At 35.0% G+C, this 22,696-nt stretch overlaps 2 protein-coding genes across 2 annotated transcripts; one reads left to right on the top strand and one right to left on the bottom strand.

Moving 5' to 3' along the window:
* The first annotated feature begins 649 nt into the window (after positions 1-649).
* Positions 650-1,610, top strand: LOC131806548 (putative oligosaccharyltransferase complex subunit CG9662). Its single transcript, XM_059130748.1, has 2 exons — positions 650-1,159; positions 1,212-1,610. Exons 1-2 carry the CDS (start codon positions 1,024-1,026, stop codon positions 1,523-1,525), a joined length of 450 nt encoding a protein of 149 aa, XP_058986731.1. The 5' UTR covers positions 650-1,023; the 3' UTR covers positions 1,526-1,610.
* Positions 1,611-3,937: 2,327 nt separating this feature from the next.
* LOC131806546 (serine/threonine-protein phosphatase 2A activator-like) lies at positions 3,938-7,412 on the bottom strand. The gene is made up of 6 exons (XM_059130737.1): positions 7,245-7,412; positions 6,895-7,184; positions 6,496-6,838; positions 4,691-4,791; positions 4,504-4,611; positions 3,938-4,307 (listed from the first exon to the last, which is right to left on the bottom strand). The coding sequence occupies exons 1-6, from the start codon at positions 7,279-7,281 to the stop codon at positions 4,113-4,115; spliced, it is 1,074 nt and encodes a 357-aa protein (XP_058986720.1). The 5' UTR covers positions 7,282-7,412; the 3' UTR covers positions 3,938-4,112.
* Between the last annotated feature and the right edge of the window lie 15,284 nt (positions 7,413-22,696).

Below are 22,696 nucleotides of genomic sequence, written 5' to 3'. Positions count from 1 at the left end.
TCATTAAAAAAGACATACGACTAGAAAACAAAAATAAAAAAATTAGTGAAAATCCAAGGTCTAAATACAACAGAAATTAGATAAGTGCAATAATACGCAATTATTAAAAAAGAATCAGCGTGGTGATATAGGGGTGGCGTATATGGGAAAGTGAATGCGCAAAACAATGCTTCTTCCTTTTCAAGTCAACCTCATCCCACCCTTGGTGGCCCCTGATATCGCTAATGAGGCCCTGGCGTAAAGCTTTTCGAGAATGGACGAGAGCTTCCAAAATATTTATAAAAACACAAATTAAAACGAATACGTTTGAACAAGAACGATTCGAGTGAAAGCAACTTTTTTTACAAAACAGGCTGTTGCTTCGATGTTGGTTCTGCGCTCCTTTGTTTTCTTTTTTAGAAGAATCCGGCCGATGACTTAAGCCAATAAAAAAAAACGTTTTATGTATCCTCACCATTATGTTTTCGGCTGGCTTTTTCGTAAGAAAGCAAAGAAATTTATTTTGTTGTTCACCCTACGGTCCTTTGTAAACTTCAACAAACTGTTTGTAATAATTTTTCAAGTTCTGGAACATAACTATTAAAGATGGATTATCCGATCTCTACATCCCTGACCATAGACTGCGTTCATATCCTCATGGCTCCGTATTCTTGTATTCTTTTTAGTGACGTAGTGTTGATAATATATAATGCCAATAATAATATACCGGCAGTAATAATATTGAATATTCAATAATATTATATTATTATAATAATTATTAAAAATATTTTGAAAATTAGAAGAAATTTTTACGCCGCTTATTGTTATCTCGTACGTATCTGTTGTGGGGCGGATATACGCGTTTCTGAACCTTAAAAAACTGAATTTTAGAGTTGTGTGAAAAAGAATAAAAAACAACAATCAAAATTATACACATATATACATTGTAAGACTCGCCAATTTCATAAAATTTTACGAACGAACACTTGTCACTTGAGGAAAACTTTAAACTTAAAAGCGTATTATAAACATTTGGATTTTGTGATGTTGCAGTCATTCTACGAATTGCCCTTCCATCTGCTCGTTCCGCCAAACTTAAAATTGAGATTCCAATTACCAAAGCCATCACCCTTTTTTATTTTTAGCTGGATACTTGTTTCATATTTTCTTGTAACCGGAGGTAAATAATTGAGATATGAGGAAAACCATGGAAATAACTTATATTATTTTAGGTATTATATATGATGTTATTGTGGAGCCGCCTAGCGTTGGTGCTACAGTTGACGAAAACGGTCATTCGCGCCCCGTGGCTTTTATGCCATATCGTGTAAATGGTCAATATATTATGGAAGGATTAGCGAGTAGTTTTCTATTCACAATTGGCGGTATTGGATTTATAATTATGGATGTGAGCTCCAACGCCCTTGGAAAAACAAAGCTAAATAGATTGTTGTTGTCATCAATGGGATTCATATTTATCTTGGTGTCATTCTTTACTACTTGGCTCTTTATGCGTATGAAGCTTCCAAGCTATTTACAACCTTAAGTGAACCTTTTCAGTATTTTCGAAAAATTAAAATATAATACTATCTTGAATATCTCTAAATATATTCCATATAATGTTTTCAAAATGTTTTTTAATAATCCTTTAAATAGTATGGGAATACAAGCTGAGCCCGATGCGCTTCGAAACTCCTTTCAGTTTGTATGCATTCAAAAAAAAAGTATTGTAATACTTTAATGCGTAAATAAACAAATAGCTCGGTCTACCAACGTGTGAACATGACAGGAACAGCTGACCATGAGAAAAGCAGGAACATGCCAAATTTTGTCCGCATATACGAAGGGTTTATCCTTCGGATTTATTAATTTCATAGCAAATGTCAAGCGTGCAGGAAACTTCCATCTTTAGAAGTAGGCATTTTTTGGGCACCAGATTTCGTCTCTCTGAATTTCTTTGGAATTGGACATACATATCGAGTTGGGTGCATTAAATATGTGAAATCGACCGAAAATATATATGGGAGTTACATACAAATCTGAACCGATTTTAATATAATTTGGCAAATTTATTTGTGTACCAAATTTAGGCACTCATGCCGAATTTTATTGAACTCGGACATACGTATTGTCCGAAAATATATATGAGAGCTATATCCAAATCTGAACCGATTTCAATATAATTTGACAAATTTATTTTCTGATCAAAATCCCATTACATATTCCAAATTTCATTGGAATCGAACATACATATCGTGTTTGGTGCATCAAATACATGAAATCGGCTGAAAATATATATGGGAGCTATATCCAAATCTGTACCGATTTCAATATAATTACCTCCGATTCTGATGCTATATCTCCAGATCCAAGTTGAATTTCAAAGAAATGTATAGCCCATGTTACTTTCAGGCGATGTTGTAGTATACTTGGAAATTTTCAAGAAAATCTGTTCAGCGGTTTTCGAGTCCATAAATTACAAACAAACAAACATACATTTTCCTCTTTTATAGATATAGATTTTACAGTGAAATATCCCTTGAATTATTATTAGTATTAAATAGATAAGAGTTGCCTTGTTTAATTTGAGTTTAAAATCAGCCGAATATTTGATAACATTTATCCTTATTTATACACATATCGCTCATTTGTTCAAAGAGTGTCATATAGGGTTTCGAGAAAACCCCATTTCAAGACTGAGATTATCACAATAAAAGCAACATAACTACATGGACTATATAGGTGATTTGCAATATGAAACATGGTTGGCAGAATTATGGTGCTTCATTATCTCAACATCCTGTTTTATAGATTTATGCCAGCATACAAGTAGAAAAAGCTGCAACCCCTTGGGTTTTACAGATATCAACATGAATTTTTTTAGAAAGATAAGGTAAATTTCACAGAAATTGCAACATGAAAACGTTTTTTTTTTTTTTTTTCAAATATGCCACTCTGAGTAAATGAGCGGTATGAACATTTTAGCACAGTTTGACTTTCAAGTCTTTCTATATTCCCTCGTATGAGATTTAAAAATAGTTTTAAGCAGTTCTGATATCGTTGTAAAGATAAAAATAGCATCTTTCGAGTGGTTCCTGTTTTTTACAGATTTGCCAGGCATGTCACAGGAACGAATTCCAAAAGAAAGTGATTTTAATTCCCTATTTAGCTTCTTCAGAAAACAAAGCATTCTTTCAATTTGAAAACACTTTGGATTTTGTATTTTCGTAGGGATTTGTAACTTTAAAACACTTTCAAGTGATAAAAATGTTTTAATAATAAATACATAATTAAATTTACCTTTTTAATATGTTTATTAAAAATAACAAATTTTAATTGCTGATGTTGCCGCACCATTTTTTCTTGAAACCAACTTTTTATTCCAATTCAAATAATTCATTTGTGAAAACTAAACACTCTGGCCTTACGAATGATAAGTTGAAGCAAAGATAAAAAGGAGATATTTTGTAAATGAGTTTTGAAATGTTAATTAACGTTTTATTTATTAAGGGGCAAGCACAGGAATGTATACATAAGTTAAAACTAACTCGTTATTAAAATGCACTGGGGTAGGGTAAGGAGCCCGAAACATCTCTAAAATCCATTACTTCATTATTTTGCGCCTCAATTACTGAAAAAACTCCCTGCATTGCGTAAAAATTAAAAAAGCTTTCTTTTCCCAAAAAATATCTTAAACAGAATATTTGCACAAATACTATTTATACAGTGTTTTTTTAATAATGCGGTTTGTTTAGATTTGATAATACATTCGATCTTTCATTCCTCTAATATTGCAATATTCACACTGAATAATGAGATTTTCGTAGTTCACCAATTCGTACAGAATCCGAAGAAGTGAAACAAAAAAAAAACGATTTTGAATTACGGAATGCAAACCATTCCGATTCGATTCTGCAACATGACTGTTAGTTATATAATAGCGTAAAAGGATAAGAAATAAAATTGTATTGATGTATATATTAAGATATTGTGAATACATACAGCTAATATTAGTACCAAAGTTTTCAAATCTGTAATTCGTATTACAAGTTTTAAAGTAACCATCGAATCATTGTGTTGAAGAATTTTAACTTGGGCCTTGTCCAATTTTATACATAACATAGTAATGAAATTCATTCAACCTTTTTGTCTTCGACTACTGCATTTTCTGAAACAAGGCTATTCGTTGCGACCATCTTGTTGGGTGGGGGTGCAGGTTGTATAAATCCCAATCGTGCACTTGATATTGTAGTTCCAGGTTTGACAGGGTTAAACGTCATTAAGTTTCCAAATAGAACGTGCTGCATTATAGGGAATTTCGACAAAATCTGAAAATATATTTATATGTATATATATTATAATTCGTTGGTACCTTATCCATGTGACCGATCTAGATACGGTTCCTATTTTAAACTTTATGTCAATATACAATTTTTTCGTAGCAGTATATTTTTGCATAATATATAAGGTTGTTGAAAATTGCCTATTGAGACATATATTACGATTTATTTGTTTTATACTCACTTCTTTCTGATACATTTTAACAAGTCCAGAGTTTATTTTGGCCCAAGAAGGAACTGCGGATATGCTCCACAGCTGATATGAGTGTTCTGCGAAATGACCCGTTTTCACCTGCGTTACAATAACGGTCAATGTTATGATACAATGTCATAGTTATTAGGCCCTTGTGTGTTTATAATATCTTGTTTACCTGTTTTATAAAATCTATGCAGGCAATGAACATGTAATCATTTTTCATTGCATTTATAACTTCATCGTCCAAAAACTTTTCTGGGGTTATTGGGCTCTTACCTACAAATACATAACCAAATAATAAAAAAATAGGGAGCAAGTTGAGTTTAGGGGCTATGCTCGGATCATTTTGAAATTTTTACCGCAGGTAGGTATTTGTAACCTGATTACGGCAATGTAATTTTTTTGTGGGGGAAATACCCGGTTACCCGGTTATTCGACCCAAAAGTTCGAATATAACATCCGGTTTGTATCCGGTTCTACGTAACCGATATCAATAAAATGGGTATCATTTGAAAGCTTATGAAAATACCTATCCAACAAGTGGTCATATGACGGGGTTGCTGGAACCGGTTTCGGAGAAATTTAGAAAAATTTGCATTTTTGTATGAGTACTTTTTGAAAAACCCATAAAAACTCGAAAATGGACCCATTATAGGGTCTTAAAATCTATACACTATATTATAGCTAACACTATTGCCTTTCCAAAATGGTGTCATATGTGTTGATATCTTTTGTGGTTCCGAAGATATAAGAGATAGAATTCATTAAATTATATTTTTCTCCAGTCTAGATGCATTTGACTTTGACCTTTATAGCTTTTTTAAGCAACCGGCCTTTGGCCGTGGCTTAAGATTTTCTCCTCTAGGGTATGTCCAACACCGGCTACGCGATCCATAGTTTTTCTAAAAATTGTAATTTTTGTAAGTAGCCGGCCTTCGGCCGGGGCTTAAGATTTTCTCCTCTGGGGTATGTCCAACACCGGCTACGCGATCCATAGTTTTTCTAAAAATTGTAATTTTTGTAAGTAGCCGGCCTTCGGCCGGGGCTTAAGATTTTCTCCTCTGGGGTATGTCCAACACCGGCTACGCGATCAATAGTTTTCTAAAAATTGTAGTTTTCGAAAGTAGCCGGCCTTCGGCCGGGGCTTAAGATTTTCTCCTCTAGGGTATGTCCAACACCGGCTACGCGATCAATAGTTTCCTAAAAACTGTAGTTTTCGAAAGTAGCCGGCCTTCGGCCGGGGCTTAAGATTTTCTCCTCTGGGGTATGTCCAACACCGGCTACGCGATCCATAGTTTTTCTAAAAATTGTAATTTTTGTAAGTAGCCGGCCTTCGGCCGCGGCTTAAGATTTTCTCCTCTGGGATATGTCCAACACCGACTACGCGATCCATAATATTCTAACAACACCAAATTAAAAACAAAGCAGATTAACAAGAACGTTAAACCCGACACAAAACTTGGCTTCACTCAAACTGCTTTCATAAGTAACGAATTTAAAAGTCAATATCTTCGGAACTACAAAAGATATCAACACATATGACACCATTTTGGAAAGGCAATAGTGTTAGCTATAATATAGTGTATAGATTTTAAGACCCTATAATGGGTCCATTTTCGAGTTTTTATGGGTTTTTCAAAAATTACTCATACAAAAATGCACATTTTCCTAAATTTCTCCGAAACCGGTTCCAGTTACCCCATATATGACCACTTGTTGGATAGGTATTTTCATAAGCTTTCAAATGATACCCATATTATTGATATCGGTTACGTAGAACCGGATATAAACCGGATGTTGTATCCGAACTTTTGGGTCGAATAACCGGGTAACCGGGTATTTCCCCCACAAAAAAATTATATTGCCGTAATCAGGTTACAAATACCTACCTGCGGTAAAAATTTCAGGTCAATCCAAGCATAGCCCCTAAACTCAACTTATGCCAAAAATAGTATAGCAAAATAAACGCAATTGCCTTACATGCAAGTTGGGCACTGCCCCAAATAAATGGTACAAATTGATAGTCATCTAATGACCACACACCCTGACTACCAGCAGGCTCCATTCTATAGGTTTTTTGAAGACGTCGCACAAATATCAAATACGTGTTGAATAGACGCAGAGCACAGGAAACATTGTCTTTTTCCTCTAATATACCACCTTTGAACAAGGAACACATAAAGAAAATAAATGAGAGTTCATGGCCTGTGCCATAGTCGATGCGGACTGAATTTCCGAACGATTCCGAAAGATAAAACCCCAATTCTGTTACAAGAGTGCACTTTTCGCTCGGTATACAGCTTTGAAGTATGAGAAATATTTCCTACGAAAAAATTTAGAATACTCTGGATGAAAGCAAACCTATATCATGGTGCTTACATGATTCATTTTACGTGACCATGTGCGGAAAGCTTTATTTCCAAAACGTTGCGGTTGATCAGTAGGTGGAGTCTCATCAACCATACTGTTAAGTTTCTCAAATATCCCCAATAACTTTTCCATTTGCGGTGAAATGTATAAATCATCTGAGATTTTTTTTCCCTGGATGGCCGTACTTATTCCATTGATGAAGCCAATCAAATCATAGTACGCCTCGGAACGCAACCACTTTTGGAGATCTGCTTCACACTTGACACATTTTTCCGGCTGCCCGGCTCCTGCCAATTCCACTAAAAAAATAACATTAGGTTGTATTCTATGATTTCATTTGTTGAACTGGATTATTTTACACGGTATGTTTTTGGGATCCTGAACTACCATATCCATTTTCTATAGCTGATTTTCGTAATCCTGTTATATTGCAATCTACGACGTTTTTATGCAATTGAACTTCTTGAAAAAAAAAATCATAAATTCTGCGGTCTTCTTCTTCATTCTTAATGTCACTCACATTGAAACATAGCTCAATTATAAGGGGGACCTTCAAGATTAGCTGCTTGCCAAATTTAATGTCAAACAAAAATCAATAGGAGTGTTCGTTTACAAGTTTACTCACGTTTTTACTGGAATCTGTTCGTTTATCCAAAAGTTCATTATGTGAGAGCGCAATGAGAGAGACATTTTGAGAGATGAGTTACTGAGAAAATGTCCCCAGCAGGGCTGCCATTTTTGCCGATTTATCGGCATTTTGACGATTTTTTACCCTAAAAATTAGACGTGCTGATTAAAGCTGTAATTAAAAAAAATTATTTTTGTATTTTTTAACCGTCTGCAGGCATCAGATTTGCATTAATTTGCAATGGAGATGCCTGACACTCTTCCTGATATGGAATACGACGTACCCGAAGTTATTGCATTAACTTCAAATTCATTCCCGCCATTACCAACAACAAACAAACAACCTAAAGACTGCGATCAAAATGAAAGAAAAAGACAACGTCTTGAAATGTGCAGTCACCAGTGAACATAAATATTGCCGACCTAAGAGAACGATTATTGAGTCATAATCCTGATGATCCTAATTAATTTCGAAATTTCGGCAGCTCCTGCCGAAAACAATGACAACGCAAAACCCCGCATAACCAGAGATGGGAGACACAAATCAAAAATGTCTTGGTGCCCGCCAATTTTTGTCTTCAATGTAAATATGATGACGTTGATTGAGTCGCTTAAAGCATCAATTCCTCAATCCTCTTTTAAAATTAAAAACATAAACAAGACAAAGAGCAAAATATTTCTGTCGGATCCAAAAGTTCATGCTTCTATGATGGCTATACTGAGGGCAAAAAAACATAGACTCCTATACATTCACGCCAATAGAGCTGAAACAAGATTCAATTCTGATCCGGGATCTCCACGCATTTTCAGACATACAGGAAATCAAAGAAGAGTTGGACAGTCTAGTTCCTGACACAGTGGCAAATGTTTCAAAATTCAAAACCTCAATGTCTATAAAGAAAAACATTGACACTGGCTTATTTTTGGTATCCTTATTGCCAGGGAAAAAAGCTAGTGAGATTACACACATAAAATAACTAAATACAAATACAAATTATCAAATGGGAAAAACCGAAGAAAAGAGATCGCGATCCTCAGTGCCGCAGATGTCAAGGCCACGGGCACATCTCCCGCAACTGCAATTGTCCATATAGATGTGTTAAATGTGACCAAAAACATCTTCCCGGTGAGTGCCAGCGAACTGCTACAGACTCATCAGAACCTTACTGCGTCAATTGCGGTAAATTAGGCCACCCGGCTAATTGGAGAGGTTGTCCGTCTTATAAAGCCTATGTCGCAGCCAGACGGAAAAAGTCGCCAACGCAATGGAAATTAAATCGATCGCTCAAAATAACGTGAGTAGAGCACTGAACATGTCTATATTATCTCCGGGTAAGACGTTTGCCAGTCATTTTAAAACACCTGTAAAGGGATCAGAAACTTCTCAAAAGCCACCTCTAATACAACAATTCCTTGAACTTGCCAATTTATTTCTAGAGCCCGAAGTGCTTTCTCTAGAACAAGAAATTGAAATATTTCTAAACACCTTCCAAAAAAAGTCAAAGGCAGAAGCAAAGCAAGAATTCCTAAGGCTTCTCACAAAAGTAAAATCTATCTATGGACCATAGATCCTTTTTATTTCTCACACTCAATGTACGCTCACTAGTTGATTCTAGTAGACAACTTGAATTAGAAAATATGCTCCATCGTGAGAACATAGATTTTGCTTTTATTCAAGAATGCCATCTGCGGAACAACAAGAAAATGCGGATTAATGGCTATAACTTTATATATGACAACTCTTCTGTTGGAATTGCAGTAATTGCGAAAAAAACATAAAATTTTCCATAATCCCTTTTAACGACGTCGGTATTGGTACGTCGTTCATTCAAATAGAAATATTGAGAAATAACAACACCTTTAAATACCTCATTGGCTCTGTCTACATTCCTTGCAGTATGCCAGTAAACTCTCTTAGATCAGATTTAAACAAATTGCTACAACTTTGCAAAAACTTTGATGGATTTATTCTTGGAGGTGACCTCAACTCAAAAAGTAACTCATGGGGTGATCTACATGAAAATTCTAATGGCAAAAAGGTGCGCGCATGGTTGGCTGATAACTCACTAGAGGTTACACGTCTTTGTGGTTCCACTCCATCGTTCCCAAATGGTTCCTCATTCTTGGATCACTTTCTAATTTCCTCTAATTTTGTCGAACCCGGGATTCAAAACTGCAATATACAAACGCTGCCAACTTTCTCCGATCACTTTCCCATTAAACTGGCATTATCATTTTATTGCACATATCTAATTTTGAGACAGCCAAAGTTTTTCACCTCATATAAAAACACAAATTGGAACAATTTTCGACAAGAGCTAAATTTAAAGTCAACGCAAATTATGCCGCCAATTAATAGGAACCTATCAAATGGACAAATCGACGATGTTATCGAAGACTTTAACTGCGAACTTCTTCGAATTCACAACAACCACTCACAAAAAATTGCCCTAAATATCCATAAACCGCCTTTCTCCGATAAAGTTCAGAATTTTCTCAAAGTTAAACATAGATGGCAGAAGGAACTAAAGAAGATTTACCACCGTACTGGAAATAGGAAAAGCCCTAAATACACTATGCTTTCTAAGCAAATCCAACTTCTTAAAATTATCATTCAAAATCTAATCAATACTGAATCTGCGCAGGCGTTCAGTAATAGATTGAAAACTATCAAACCCGGGCCACCAGCATTTAAAAAAGTAGCTCAACTTACCGGCAAAAATAAATCATCATTTTGCGAAAAACTTCAAATAGGAAATGAAACCATTACGGAAATTTCCGAAATTGCTAATAATTTTAAACAATTTTATTCTGAAATTTTTCAAGAAAATGTGCCCACAAATCCTGTAGATGATCTTAGCTCTAGAGTCACAGCATGCATCAACGCCGTTCCACCGCTCATCTACTCATTTGATGATAACTTCAATTAATTAAACAATCCAGACTCTTTTCACTTTACCAATCCTGAAAAGATAAAAATCGCAATTACTAAAATCAATTGTAAAAAATCAAGAGGCCCTGATGAGATTTCCAATTTTCTCATTAAAAAGTTCCCAGATAATGTTATAAATCTGCTTACATGTCTCTTCAACAACTGCATTAACAATGGATATTTCCCATCACTCTGGAAATTGGCGAAAATATTCCCATAAAGAAGAAAATAATTAATGACAACACTTTGAGCAATTTTCGTCCAATATCACTATTGTCCAACATCGGGAAGTTATTTGAGTCGGTCCTAAAAGAAAAAATGGAAAACGAATTACCAGTTAGTCCAATCTCAGCATACCAATTTGGGTTCAAGTCTGGCCATTCCACACAACACGCGCTTCTGAAGCTCCACAGTGATATAACATCAAACCTAAGGAACCAAGTGTCTACTGTAGCGATTTCCTTAGACATACAAAAAGCATTTGACTCGGTATGTCACACAGGAGTACTTTACAAGTTAATCGAAATTGGTATAGACCCATACCTGGTCAAGTTGATGGCAAGTTTTTTCACTGCACGAAAGTTTTTAATTAATATCAAAAACACGTCGTCAGCCACGGGTTTAGTAAACAGTGGGGTGCCGCAAGGAAGTATTTTAGCCCCTTACCTTTTCAATATTTTCCTGTATGACTTCCCCCATATCGGCCAAGGCTCTCAAGCGATTTTATATGCCGACGACTGCTTAATTTACGCTCACAACATTTCGCCCAAGAACGCCTTACAAAACGCTAGAACTCATCTCCTAATACTTACATATACAACACGTCCAGGGTTGTGCCTTTTTGTAAGTATATCCAAAACCACCAGAAGAAATTCGTGAAAAACTCGAAACCCATGAAAACTTACTAATATATATATATATATATATATATATATATATATATATATATATATATATAAATATATATACATATATATACATATATATATATATATATATATATATATATATATATATATATATATATATATATATATATATTATATATATATATATATATATATATAATTTTGTTGTTGCAAAATCGTCAGGCAAAATCCCATTATTGTTGTTTTTATAAAAACAACGTTTGTTTATGAGTGGAGAACGATGGTAATGTTTACCAGGGGGTAAGGCAGGGAATACCTAGGTTTCGGAAAGAGCCACCAATCCTCATCAGTTCCCTTGTTTCTTGTCTGGGATATTCTCCCCAGAAGTTATTTTAAAAAATAACTTCTATGACAAAAAACATTTTTTACCCAAGTGACGAGATCGTAAGCTCAATAGAAGAGGAACAAAAGAATTACATAAAACTAAAATTCTTTTGGAAAATCTTCTAAATCTTACAACCGCACTTATAAACATTTTCATCTTTCTCCACTTGTTATGATTTCGTTCAGCCTGAACGAAGTAACATAACCATGTAAGTTTGTTTTGTCTGTTACAACAAAAACCCCTTCGTCGACCGTGCCTGTGTCTATTAATAGAACAGTGTTTGGCTTGCTTGTTTGGGATACCATAGTATTTTGTTGTTGCAAAATCGTCAGGCAAAATCCCATTATTGTTGTTTTTATAAAAACAACGTTTGTTTATGAGTGGAGAACGAAGGGGTTTTTGTTGTAACAGACAAAACAAACTTACATGGTTATGTTACTTCGTTCAGGCTGAACGAAATCATAACAAGTGGAGAAAGATGAAAATGTTTATAAGTGCGGTTGTAAGATTTAGAAGATTTTCCAAAAGAATTTTAGTTTTATGTAATTCTTTTGTTCCTCTTCTATTGAGCTTACGATCTCGTCACTTGGGTAAAAAATGTTTTTTGTCATAGAAGTTATTTTTTAAAATAACTTCTGGGGAGAATATCCCAGACAAGAAACAAGGGAACTGATGAGGATTGGTGGCTCTTTCCGAAACCTAGGTATTCCCTGCCTTACCCCCTGGTAAACATTACCATCGTTCTCCACTCATAAACAAACGTTGTTTTTATAAAAACAACAATAATGGGATTTTGCCTGACGATTTTGCAACAACAAAATACTATGGTATCCCAAACAAGCAAGCCAAACACTGTTCTATATATATATAAGTTAACACCAGACATATTCAAATTCAACATTAGCAACCCAAAGAATTCATCAACCAAAGTATAAGCGTGTCATTTTGCTGACACTGCAGTTCCCACCGAAACACTGACAACAACATCCAACAGGCAGACAGCAACATTCCATCGCCAACACGAGCAGGTGTCCAGTATCATCTGGGTGCATGAATCCAAAGTATAAGTTAGGGTAGTTTTATTTCATTATTCACTTTGTAGTCCGGAACCTTAACCAATAAAGACGTGATTGCTTGCAGTAAGCAGCAATCACAAATTTTTAAAAAAATAAATAAATTAACATTGAATTAATTGGCGCCCGAGAGCAGGGACCTGTTTTTAAACAGGTACTCGAAACCCGAAGAAAGGATTTCCGACAAAAGTCAAGCCTTCAGGTGGTGCCCCAGTAACTTAATTGTGAAAAGGACGTAACGTTATGTTACAGCCCCTAAAGCCCGCGACGCGGATCACTAGATTACGGTAGTTTACAAATAAAAATTTTAAAAAAGTGAAAGTAAAATAAAAACATTGATACAAGAATTGTGAAAAATGAAAAACTATTAAAGAAAATAAAAAAAACTCCTGAAAAATTAAAAAACAAAGTAAATTAAATTAAATAAAAAGTGAGAATTAAAAAAAAAAAAAAAATAAAAAAATAAAAAAAAAAGTATCAAAATAAAGGAAATTTTAAAAAAGTGAAAGTAAAATAAAAACATTGATACAAGAATTGTGAAAAATGAAAAACTATTAAAGAAAATAAAAAAAAACTCCTGAAAAATTAAAAAACAAAGTAAATTAAATTAAATAAAAAGTGAGAATTTAAAAAAAAAAAAATAAAAAAAAGTATCAAAATAAAGGAAATTAAAATGATAATTACAAAATGAAAACTTAAAAAAAAAAAACTTGTGAAAACTTAAATGCAAAGTAAATTAAATGAAGTGAGAAATAAAAGAGAAACAATTGTGAGAAATTATAAAAAAAAAGAGAGATAAAAAATAAAGCAATTTAAATAAGTTTGAATGAATATAAATAAAAATAAAGTTAAGACAGAAATAAAAATTAAAATAAAAAAATTGTTTGAACAATATTAAATATTTTAACAATTTATAAATAAAAGTGAAAAAAATCGGACACAACAAAACTTTGAAAACTTTGAAAGGACTAAGAAAAACGATCATCTCATCTCATCTCATCTCATCTGTACTAGAAGGATGCTACTCCAGACTCTAATAATGCTGCTATTGTAAGAATAACTTTAAGAATTCAAATTAAGAACAAATTTAGTTCCTAACATTTTATAGTTATAGTTATTTGTTACCTATGAAATTTTTTTTGTTCCCAATACTGATAAATAACGTAACTTTGATAGCTCCACCTTTCCTTTTGATAAAGAGAAAAAATGTTAGAATCAGTGGATGATATTGCCGCAAAATTAAATAGAATTACGATAAATCCATCTTCAAATAACATGGAGACTCAAACAAGGGCAAACACCCTTACATCAGGTAGTTCAGCACTCACGGACAGACAAAGAAATTAAATCACACGAATGATTACAAACCTTTTGGCCGGACGAGACGAAACGTTTGACGATGGTAGTGACATACCGGTAGGAACAGTCTCCTCGAGACTGGAGGAACTGGACAAAGTTCCAGATATAGTGAAATCCTTGAGGGAATTTTCGGGAAAACCCGGAGAATTCAGCTCTTGGAGGAAATCAGTCGAAAGGGTGATTGATTTATACTCATCACTTCGTGGTACCGGGAAATACTACGCAATTTTGCATACAATTCGTACGAAAATTATAGGTGAGGCCGATACAGCTTTAGAATCCTATAGGACTCCATTGGATTGGGCCAAAATACGCAAATGTCTGATGGTGCACTACGCGGATAAACGAGATATAGGTACACTAGAGTACCAAATGAATGTTTTGTGTCAGGGGCACAGAGGTGTCACAGAGTTCTATCAGGACGTCTATCAAACACTATCTCTAATTTTGGATAAGGTTTCCTGCCTGGAATTGGACGACGGTAGTCTCAGAGCCATGACGAATACATATCGAGAGAAGGCACTTGATACCTTCATAAGAGGCCTGAACGGCGACCTTCCTAGGCTGCTCAGTGTCAAGGGTCCTACATCTCTACCAGAGGCTCTACATCTTTGTTTGAAGCTAGACAATATGGCATTTCGGAGAGATTATGCCCAGAAGGGAGGCCATAGACAGGAACCATTGAGGATGTCAACTGGTTCGAAATTTTACCCAGAATTGGCAAATATTCCGACTCATAGGCCTAGAGTATCCCCAGCTTTTCCATTTCCGAACAATTTGAATATGCAGAATCAGCGTCCTCAGTTTGGGGGACAACCATTTGCTCATCGTCCTTAGCAATTCTTTCAACGAAATCAGATGGGAGGACACCAAATCACTCGTCCTTATACGGGAACCCAGAATTTTCCTCAGAACCAATTTAGGCAATTTCCCTCACAATTTTACAATAACCAGAGTAAGCCAGAACCCATGGATATTGACAGGTCAATACAAGTAAGACCCCAACAGAACCAGAATTTTAAAAGACCTGCCCAGTTTTCGGTACAGACTCCTATGAATAAGATTCAGCGTAATTTTCATATAAACGTGGATAATCAATACCCAGATATTGAGAACCAATCCCCAAATATCGACGATTACCGAGACAACAGTGACTATCAGCCAGTAGACGAAAATGACACAGGGAATTACGGACAACAGGATATAATACCGGACGATTACCAGGAACGTAACCCCGATGACATTCCAGCCAACTTCATAGATATGAATTTTTTAGATTAAACTGTTCCTCGTTGCCATACTTTCAAGTCAAAACGAGGGACGGGAAGACATTAGACTTTTTATTGGATACAGGAAGCAGTAAAAATTATATAAGACCAACTTTGGTCCTGAGACCCAAGTTGAATGACAATAGGTTTAGCGTAAAATCTGTAGGCGGCGATGTGGAAGTTTCACACCACACTCTTCTTAACATGTTCGGCGTCAATGACGTCCCACTAAAATTCTTCCTTCTACCTGGTTTGGTATCTTTCGACGGGATTTTGGGGAATGACAGCTTGAAGGAATTATCGGCAGTAATTCATACTTCCGAAGATTATTTCCAAGTAAGAGGTGGCAAGAAAATTGCCATTAGACAGAGAATATCCCAGAATGTTAATAGTCTGGAGCTGGAGGCTGATCATCTATCATTAAGTCAGAGGAGTTCTCTCAATAATATTGCAAGGCAGCACCGGAACCTGTTCTCAGATCCGGATGAGAGATTAACATACACCTCTGTTGTGGTTGGAGAAATCCGAACTGAAAACGAATCTCCAATCTATACGCGAAGTTATCCTTACCCAATGGCATTAAAAGATGTCGTGGAGGAAGAGATTCGTCGTCTCCTTCGGGATGGCATCATAAGACCATCCAGATCCCCGTACAACTCCCCTATTTGGGTAGTGCCCAAAAAGGAGGACAGTTCTGGTCGGAAAAAATATCGTTTGGTCGTTGACTTTAGAAAGCTCAACGCCGTCACCATACCGGATAAATATCCGATTCCCGAGGTGACGGAAGTCCTATCTAACCTAGGGGGGAATCAATATTTTACGGTCATTGATCTTAAAAGCGGTTTCCATCAAATACCCCTACGGGAGGAGGATAGACAGAAAACCGCATTCTCAATCAACAATGGCAAGTACGAGTTCACGAGACTGCCATTTGGCCTGAGGAACGCGCCAGCAATATTTCAGCGAACGCTGGACGATATACTCAGAGAATTGATTGGAAAAATCTGTTTTGTTTACATCGATGATATTATCATCTTTGGCAAGGACGAGAAGTCACACGCCGAGAACATAAAGAAAGTTTTCCAAACACTAGAGTCCGCTAATATGAAGATCCAGTTGGACAAGTGTTCATTCTTTAAACAAGAAGTGGAATTTTTGGGATTTATTGTGTCGAGGGATGGTATAAAAACCAACCCAAAGAAAGTGGAAGCCATTCTTAATTTCCCGATTCCTAAGACACTTAAGGAACTTCGTTCTTTCCTTGGCCTCTCGGGCTACTATCGAAGGTTCGTAAGGGGATATGCCGATGTAGCAAAGCCGCTGACATCGCTCCTCAGAGGGGAGGAAGGCAGAATTCCAAAGACAGCTTCCAGTCAAATTCCGGTGACATTAGATGTTTCCGCCGTAGAAGCTTTCAACGAGCTAAGAAATGCATTGGTTTCAAACGATGTGATACTTGCGTATCCAGATTTCAGAGAAGATTTTGACCTAACGACGGATGCCTCCAGTGTCGCTCTTGGAGCAGTGTTGAGTCAAAAGGGAAGACCAATTGCATTCATTTCAAGAACTCTGGATGAAACAGAGGAGCATTACGCCACAAATGAGAGGGAAATGTTGGCCATCATATGGGCCCTCACTACCTTGAGGAATTATCTATACGGATCGAAGAAAGTTATAATTTATACCGACCACCAACCCCTCACTTACGCCATTAGTAACAAAAATAGCAATGCGAAGATGAAACGCTGGAAATGTACTCTGGAGGAATATAATTACGAATTGCGGTACAAACCCGGAAGACAGAATGTCGTAGCAGATGCTCTGTCTAGAACGGTACAGAAGGACAATAATGCTATTACTCCGATTAATTCACTGACTCCCACACAGCATAGTGCGGAGAGCTCACCAGAGACCCTTATACCCAGTGTTGAGTCACCCATTAATGTTTTCAAGAACCAGGTTCTCATAAGTGTGGATGACACATCAACGTACCAGTTCAATGTTGTTTTCCCAAGCATCCACCGACACACAATTACTGAACCACATTATGACGAACGAAAACTTCAAACAATCTTGAAGAGGTATTTGAACCCGTCTGTAATTAACGGAATCAAGGCACCCGAACAAATAATGGGAAAAATTCAGAACATTTATCCACTCCATTTTAGCCAGTACAAATGCAGGTTTACTCAGAAGGTAGTAGAAGATATATTATCAGAAAATGACCAGGAAAGAATAATTATTGATACCCACAATAGAGCCCATAGGAACGACAGAGAGAACAAAACACAGATTTTGGAAAATTATTATTTTCCGGGGATGTCGGGAAAAATAAAGCGAATTATAAAACTGTGCACGACGTGTAAGAAAAGCAAATACGAGAGACATCCCAATGAACCTTACCTTTGTGAGACGCCTATTCCAAATTACCCAGGTCATACTATTCACATTGATATATTCTCTACAGATAGGAAATTAGTTCTGACCTCCATTGACAAATTCTCAAAGTACGTTAAAGTGAAAATACTAGACGGAAGATCTACTGAGGCTATTAGAAGACCACTGAGGGAATTATTATTCTCTTACGGAGTTCCGAAGAATGTGGTAATGGACAACGAACCGTCTTTAAATTCCAGTTCGATATTATTCATGATGAAGGACGAATTAGGAATAAATATTTTTACGACCCCATCCTACAGGAGCGAGGCTAACGGACAGATAGAACGCTTTCATTCTACCCTCGCTGAGATAATGAGATGTTTGAAAAGTGATGGAACATCCAGGAATTTTGAGGAATTACTGGAGAGGGCTGTTAATGAATACAATCACTCGATTCACTCCACGGTGAATAGAAGACCTGTTGATTTGTATTTTGGACGCACAATTGACTTTTCTCCACAAGACATAGAGACTACCAGACGGAATATTGTTGACAAACTCAGACAGAAACAGGCCAACGACTTGACGTATCATAACAAAAAGAAACGACCAGTTAAGGATTATATTCCCGGACAATTAATTTATGTAAGCAACAACAAAAGGTTAGGAACGAAACTAAGCGACCGTTACAAAGAGGAAATAGTTAAGGAAAACCGGAATACCACCGTTTTGACCGAAAGCGGAAGGGTGATTCACAAAAGCCATATTAGAAATTAATAAAATCCTAAATTTTACAGATTGTTTCCTGGAAACACCCTGGCTGACTTCAGCATCCTCGACTACTCGAACGCGAGACTCATTTCAATTCATAATGGAATAGCAAGGAAACAGAACGGGACATTTAAAGTAATTCATTCAATAGATCTTGAACAGTATGAAAACCTCACTCGTGAAACCGAACACATTCTAGACAAATTCGTGAACCTAGACCATCCTCTCCGTCCATTTATGAAGCAACAATTAATTGACATCAATGGACTATTAGACCGTCTGATGCCGCACAGAGAGAAAAGATCGATAGACTTCATAGGAAGTGCTTGGAAGTGGATTGCAGGCAGTCCAGATAGTCATGATTTTCAGATCCTAGAACAGAAAATTGGCAATATTTTGGAAAATAACAATAGACAGCTGATAATAAACCAATTAATTTCGGAAAGAATAACCGAAATAACTAATAAGACGAATGAAATAATAAAAAGGGAAGGGTGGAACGATGAAGTAGTATTCAAAATCGAAAGAAAACTTAATTTTATTGAAAAAGAGTTACAAAACGTAGAGTTTGCAATACAGTGGGCTAAAGCTAATATCGTCAATTCATTTCTGCTTTCTAAAATCGAAATCGATCAAATAAACACTGTTTTTGAAAAATATAATATTCCTACTTATTCGATAGATGAACTATTAACTTTTGGATCCGTAAAAATTGTTACAAATAAACGAGAAATTTTGTACATCCTTAGTATCCCTGTAACTCAAGAAGAAGTTTGTAAAGTATATTTCATAAAACCTATAAAAACTGGAGATGTAATTGATAAAATTGAATACGAAAAAATTTTGGAATGTAATAAAGAATTATTTGGAATAAAAACAGAATGTAAAAGTAATTACGACATAACAATTTGTAATAGAGATAAGCTTATTTCATTAAGAAATGATAATTGTATAACTAATTTGTTCAAAAGTAGAGTAGGGAAATGCACCCAAATAAACAACGAACACATACCAACAATTGAAGAGATCGGATCGGACTTGCTCTTGCTGAACCAATATCAAGGCGCTATCAGTGTAGACAACGAGCAGATTTTTTTAAACGGGACTTATCTCATCAAACATTTCAACGTCACTATAAGAATCGATGGCCACAGTTACAGTTCAAGAGGAATAAGTGCCAATAAACCTCTTCCCGCCTTTTTGCAACCAAAAGGTCCAAAAGACAAATTAGAAGAAGTAATATCATTGGAGCTGCTTAAACAGTTGAACGTAAAGAACATCGAACGAATACGATCTATGGAAACCAAAGGTACCTTAGCAGTCGGCATCGGTTGTGTTTCTGCAATAATCCTTACAACTATAACAATAATATCACTGAGAAGAAAATATGCAAAAAACTCCGAAAATAATAATCTGAAAATCGAAGATGCCCCAGGAGATGAAATAGAGATTGCGGAAGTAAATTTACCTACAACTTCGAAAGAAACTAAAACATCCAGCATTTACAATATTCATTCATTTTGAACAATCGGGACGATTGTATTTAAGAGGGGAGGAGTTAACACCAGACATATTCAAATTCAACATTAGCAACCCAAAGAATTCATCAACCAAAGTATAAGCGTGTCATTTTGCTGACACTGCAGTTCCCACCGAAACACTGACAACAACATCCAACAGGCAGACAGCAACATTCCATCGCCAACACGAGCAGGTGTCCAGTATCATCTGGGTGCATGAATCCAAAGTATAAGTTAGGGTAGTTTTATTTCATTATTCACTTTGTAGTCCGGAACCTTAACCAATAAAGACGTGATTGCTTGCAGTAAGCAGCAATCACAAATTTTTAAAAAAATAAATAAATTAACATTGAATTAATTTATATACATTGGTATAATTCTTTTACAAATTATACTCACCAATAATTAGGTTATTAAGCTCTAAACTGTACCTGAGCGTTCGATTTACTTAGAATCGCATTTCAAATCTGTGATACAATTTATACAAATTACATTTTAGTAATAGTCATTTAAATAATCTCCATAGACTACTATGATCCCTGTTAGTCAATTACTTAACAGAACTTTGTTTGTTATTTAGTTCTTATGTTTGCTTTTATACCTTTATTTATTTACAGACATTCTCGCTCTGTTCGTAACATTTGAGGCCGTGAGCAAGCCTCTCTCATAATTTCAATCTGTTTTCACTTTAAACATTCTGCCTTTTCATTCAAGCAATGTAGCATAATCATATATGTCACGATTAAGTTAGAACAAGACAACAATAGTTCTAAGGGTATACTGTTAACCATTCGTATTGTAAACCTATCAAAGAAAGAAGAAGACTCAAATAAAGAATTACTTACTTATGTGGCGTTTCCACTGCACTTGATTCGCTCTCTATTCGTTGTTTGACCCTTAACCATGGCAGAAGAATACAGGTAGATGCATCAACGCTTGGGAGCATTGATATGTCAAAAAAATTTAAATGTTTTTTCAAATATAAGTAGATTTTTATATGTTTTCTTATACTACGTCATTCGGAGGCTATCATAATTCGCGTTTTTCAACAGTTTTTACAAATTTAAATAATTTTTCATTCAACATTTTCAATTCTAAAATTGGTTTGACAGTTCATTGTCCCAGCAGCTGTGTCGACGCGTCTACCTATATTCTTCTACCATGCCCTTAACTATGAAAAAACTACTTAATTCTTCACACAAAATTTCCTGAGCGAACACTCATATTTGTACATAGTTCAAATCAAATCACTCTCAGAACAACGAAAATGTATGTCCCATCCCTAAAAAATGAGAGCATTTATCGAAAAAATAAATTATGACATTTAAAAATTAAAACTAAAAAACTTTAATGAAATTTTAAAAATTTTTGGGAAGACTGAAAATTATGAATGAAAACTACAATGTTGAATGGCGTATGTACATTCAAACGAAAGTACATTTTGTTTTCTCTTTCATTAGAGGTACGCATTTTGTCCACGAGTTGAAATTTCCATAGAAAACTGCAAACAAAAGAGGCAATATTTTCAAAATGTTTGTATCGGCAGAAAAAAATGTTGACAAGTGTCTCTCCAGTAAAATTTAAAAATAGAAAAATACAAAAATATGTTCAAAATGTCAAAATTAATACAAAAAGTTGAAAACATGAATGAAAACTGTAAAATTAATGATATAATTATTCTTTGGAAGAAAAACAATAATTTCTTCTATTCATATCAGTGAGAATTTCATGTATTTTTGTATAAATTCCCATTCAAATCAACAAACAAAATTTTTGAAAAAATGAATTATTTTACTATGAATTACGAATCGTGCCGTATGAACGGGTTAATTCGTGTACCTAATTCTGAGAGCGAACAACGTTGTTCGGTTTTCAATGGAAACATGCTATTACTTACCCTAAAAATAGGAAATGCCGATTTTCCGATTTTTGACTCAAAAATGACGATATTTTAATGATCGACACAAATTGTCTCAAATTTTAACTTAAAGCAGCATTAAACGTTGCCAAATTATTCTTGATCATCTGAACGAAATAAATAAAACATACCTGTCTTTTTTGAAGTATATTCTCAATGTTATTAATAGCACGTACAAATTATTAAAAAAACCAACCGAAATTCATTTACTTAACCAAATGGAGGACTTTATAAGAGATAATATTCATTAAATTGATTTTATAGACATCGACATTTTTTAGAATATTTTGAAGTATATTTTGGTTTATGGAGTTTCCTGAACAAAACTTCATAAATATTTAATGAACTTGCAAATCTAATATTGAGACTCTTTAATTTTAATTCAAATTAATTTAAATGTTTAAAAATTACTGACCCTGAAAGAGTAACATACATGGTAGGATAAGGAGGTAAAGTCATGTAATCATGTGTTTACAATTTAAAAAAAAAAATATTCGTTTGAGAACATCTCATTGTAAAAAAAAAATTGTATTTATAAATCCATCTATTCAGAGATGGGAGCCTATTATCTATGCAGCGAAATTTGACAAGGTAAATTACAGAAATGGCAAAGATGGGAATGTTTATTTGAAATTACTATACCTTCTTAATTTTACCATAGCAACATAGAAAGATAATAATTTTTTGTTAAACCTATTTTTTTTAATTTA

Source organism: Musca domestica, unplaced genomic scaffold (assembly GCF_030504385.1).
Source record: "Musca domestica strain aabys unplaced genomic scaffold, Musca_domestica.polishedcontigs.V.1.1 11, whole genome shotgun sequence".
Taxonomy (NCBI): Eukaryota; Metazoa; Arthropoda; class Insecta; order Diptera; family Muscidae; genus Musca; species Musca domestica.
This window is presented reverse-complemented; position numbering and strand designations above follow the sequence as displayed.